Source organism: Pteropus alecto, unplaced genomic scaffold (assembly GCF_000325575.1).
Source record: "Pteropus alecto unplaced genomic scaffold, ASM32557v1 scaffold98, whole genome shotgun sequence".
In the NCBI taxonomy this organism is placed as follows: Eukaryota; Metazoa; Chordata; class Mammalia; order Chiroptera; family Pteropodidae; genus Pteropus; species Pteropus alecto.
The window spans coordinates 9737174-9739621 of record NW_006443570.1 but is presented as its reverse complement, the minus strand read 5'-3'; the positions used below and the strand labels follow the sequence as shown (position 1 = coordinate 9739621).

At 38.4% G+C, this 2448-nt stretch overlaps 1 protein-coding gene across 1 annotated transcript in view; it reads right to left on the bottom strand.

Annotated features, from left to right (window-relative positions):
- Window positions 1-1860: 1860 nt before the first annotated feature.
- Window positions 1861-2448, bottom strand: part of ANKFN1 (ankyrin repeat and fibronectin type III domain containing 1) — a 330895-nt gene continuing 330307 nt past the window's right edge. The window contains exon 17 of the mRNA XM_015599115.1: window positions 1861-2052. Within this exon, the coding sequence (XP_015454601.1) occupies window positions 1861-2052 (192 nt within the window). The remainder of the gene's footprint in view (window positions 2053-2448) is intronic.

The window sequence follows — 2448 nt, the reverse complement described above, 5'->3', positions numbered from 1 at the left end:
TCTTACAGTATTTGAGGCTGAAAACCATGGGCATACTCTAGAAGTCTCTATACTTCACCTTTTCTCAAACAGTTGCCCAATCTTGATTACTCCCAGTGCTTCTTACATCTGTTTTTGTTTCCTTTTTTGTTTGTTTGTTTCTACCCTGACACTGGGCTATTATAATGACCTCTGAACTATTCCTCCACTACCCTGCTTTAAACAGATTCTTTTGTCTGACTCTTAAGATACTGCCCAGTATGGTCACAAATTGTTCGTATAGCGTTATGTCCACTATTTCCTCATATTGTTTCTCTGATCTAGCTAAACTGAACCACTTGTTCTTTTCCTAACTCTGAGTTCTTCTATTCTCATGTCTTTGCTCATTCTGCTCCCCACAAGAAAGTTCTTCTTATTCTCCATGTTTATTAACATCCTGTCCATTCATTCTTTAACACCCACATCAAATATCCTCTTTTCCAAGGCAGCTTTCTGATATCTTTGTTGAGAAAATGTGCTTGCTTTTCTTATTTTAATATCACTTAATTCTAATGATTTTGGCACATTATACCTCATTCAGTAATAATTTATATTCTTTTACTCCTACCACTGTACTGAAAGCCCTTCGAGGGCAGAGCTTTTGTCTTAATCATCTGAATTTTCACATCAGGCACCTTATATATGTACTTATTAACTTGAAATACCTTGATTCAAACTATATTTAATAACAGAAGTATAGTCTTTGGGTGGGGAACTCTTTAAATGGTCATATTTACATCCAGGCCTCTTAGTAGTGGTATGGCCAATCATTTGACACAGAGAAGGTACATATAGGTTAAGCAATTGCCAGTGCCATACAATGGGGTACCCAGGACTCTCAAATCCTAGTCTACAAGTCTGATTTAGGCTTCTCTTAGTTACTCTCTCTCCTCTGGAAAATAATAATTGCTGTTCATCAGCTTTAGAGCATCTGAACTACTCAGAGCAAAGAAAACTGAGAAGCTAATTCATTTATCCTCAAGGAATAAATTCAGATTCAGATGCCCAAGTCTCAAAATGAGAGATCAGGCGGTTGCCTTGTCTGCTTCTAAATCTGGTGTCAGGGGAGCAATCCAAAGAGAGTCTGCCTCCATTCCACCCACCCAGTCACTCACCCTCCCACAAGTCCTACAATCTATTTGAACTGATGGAACTCTTGCTAATTGCCTTTTATTGGCCTGTTACAAGAGGAAGCATGGAGAAGAGACAAAGCCTCCCTTTTCACATTCTCAGTGGGCAGCAGGGGTCTCTGCAAAAATAGGGAAACTGGGGCCCAGGCTATTCATTTCTGAAAGTCAGGACAAGATTTTCCACCATTCAGAATCTCACATTATAATCACAATGTTGCATCCTGGGAAACCCTGTCTGTGTCTCAAATGGTCTGCTAGAATTTTAGTCTATTTAATATTAGACTCTATTTAATAAATAAGTGCTATTTAAAGTTAGACATTTTTTTCCTCCAAAGTGATATACACTCTACATTTTAACTTCAGTTTTTGTTTTTTTTTTAACCAGTTGGTGGGGGGCAGGGGAGAAAAGTGCTTTTCATGAAAACATCAGTTCTTGTATTTATGTTTTAAGAAAGCAAAGGGGAGGCAAGAACTGCAGCCTGATAACTGAACTTTCTGTTTAGAATTCCCTCCTCTCCATTGGGCCTTAGCTAGGTTTCAATAATTATTGCTCAGGCACATAGTCTTGGAGCTTTGCTTTCTCTCAGATTTGTACACAGTTCTAGGAAAGGTTGTTGCCAAAGCCATCATGTGATTTATTGACCCTCCACTGGGACAAGGGGGAACAGATATAACTTTGTGATTTTATTATAAGGAGGCTGGGTTAATATTTCTAGGTGAAACAAGCTACTATACCAAGTTCAAACATCTGAAGAGGGAGGTTAAGAAACCCTGAGTGTGGGGTGTAAGGATTATTCTGTCCTGGGGCTGTACAGACGTCGTCTGAGGCAGGGAGCAGGAGAAGAAAGGACACATTGTGACCCATTTCCAACACCTCCTGTGTGTAGAGGCGGAAGTTCCTTGCCTGCAGAGGGACACGCGCGGAGGAAAAATAGGAGAGTTACAACATGGCACTTACATAAACAACACCAAACTGGCATAAAACATCTAACAAAATTACACGACTTCAAGCTTGGAATTTTTATACAACATAAATATTAGGGTTCAGCCCATTTAATAATGCTATATAAAATCAAGATTTAAGGCAGTAATGTTCCACATAAACTCTGAAAACAACATTTATGCTTCTTATAAAAGCAGAAAATGATTACATTCTGTGGGCTTTTCAAAATGATGAATATAATTACATGAAGCAACAAAAATGGATTGAATTAAAAATCCACTAGTTTCAATTTAAGTTGGTTAAGGGGGAAAAATGTAGTTTCTGGCCAAGGACTGAGAAAATTTTACAAGAATCCAA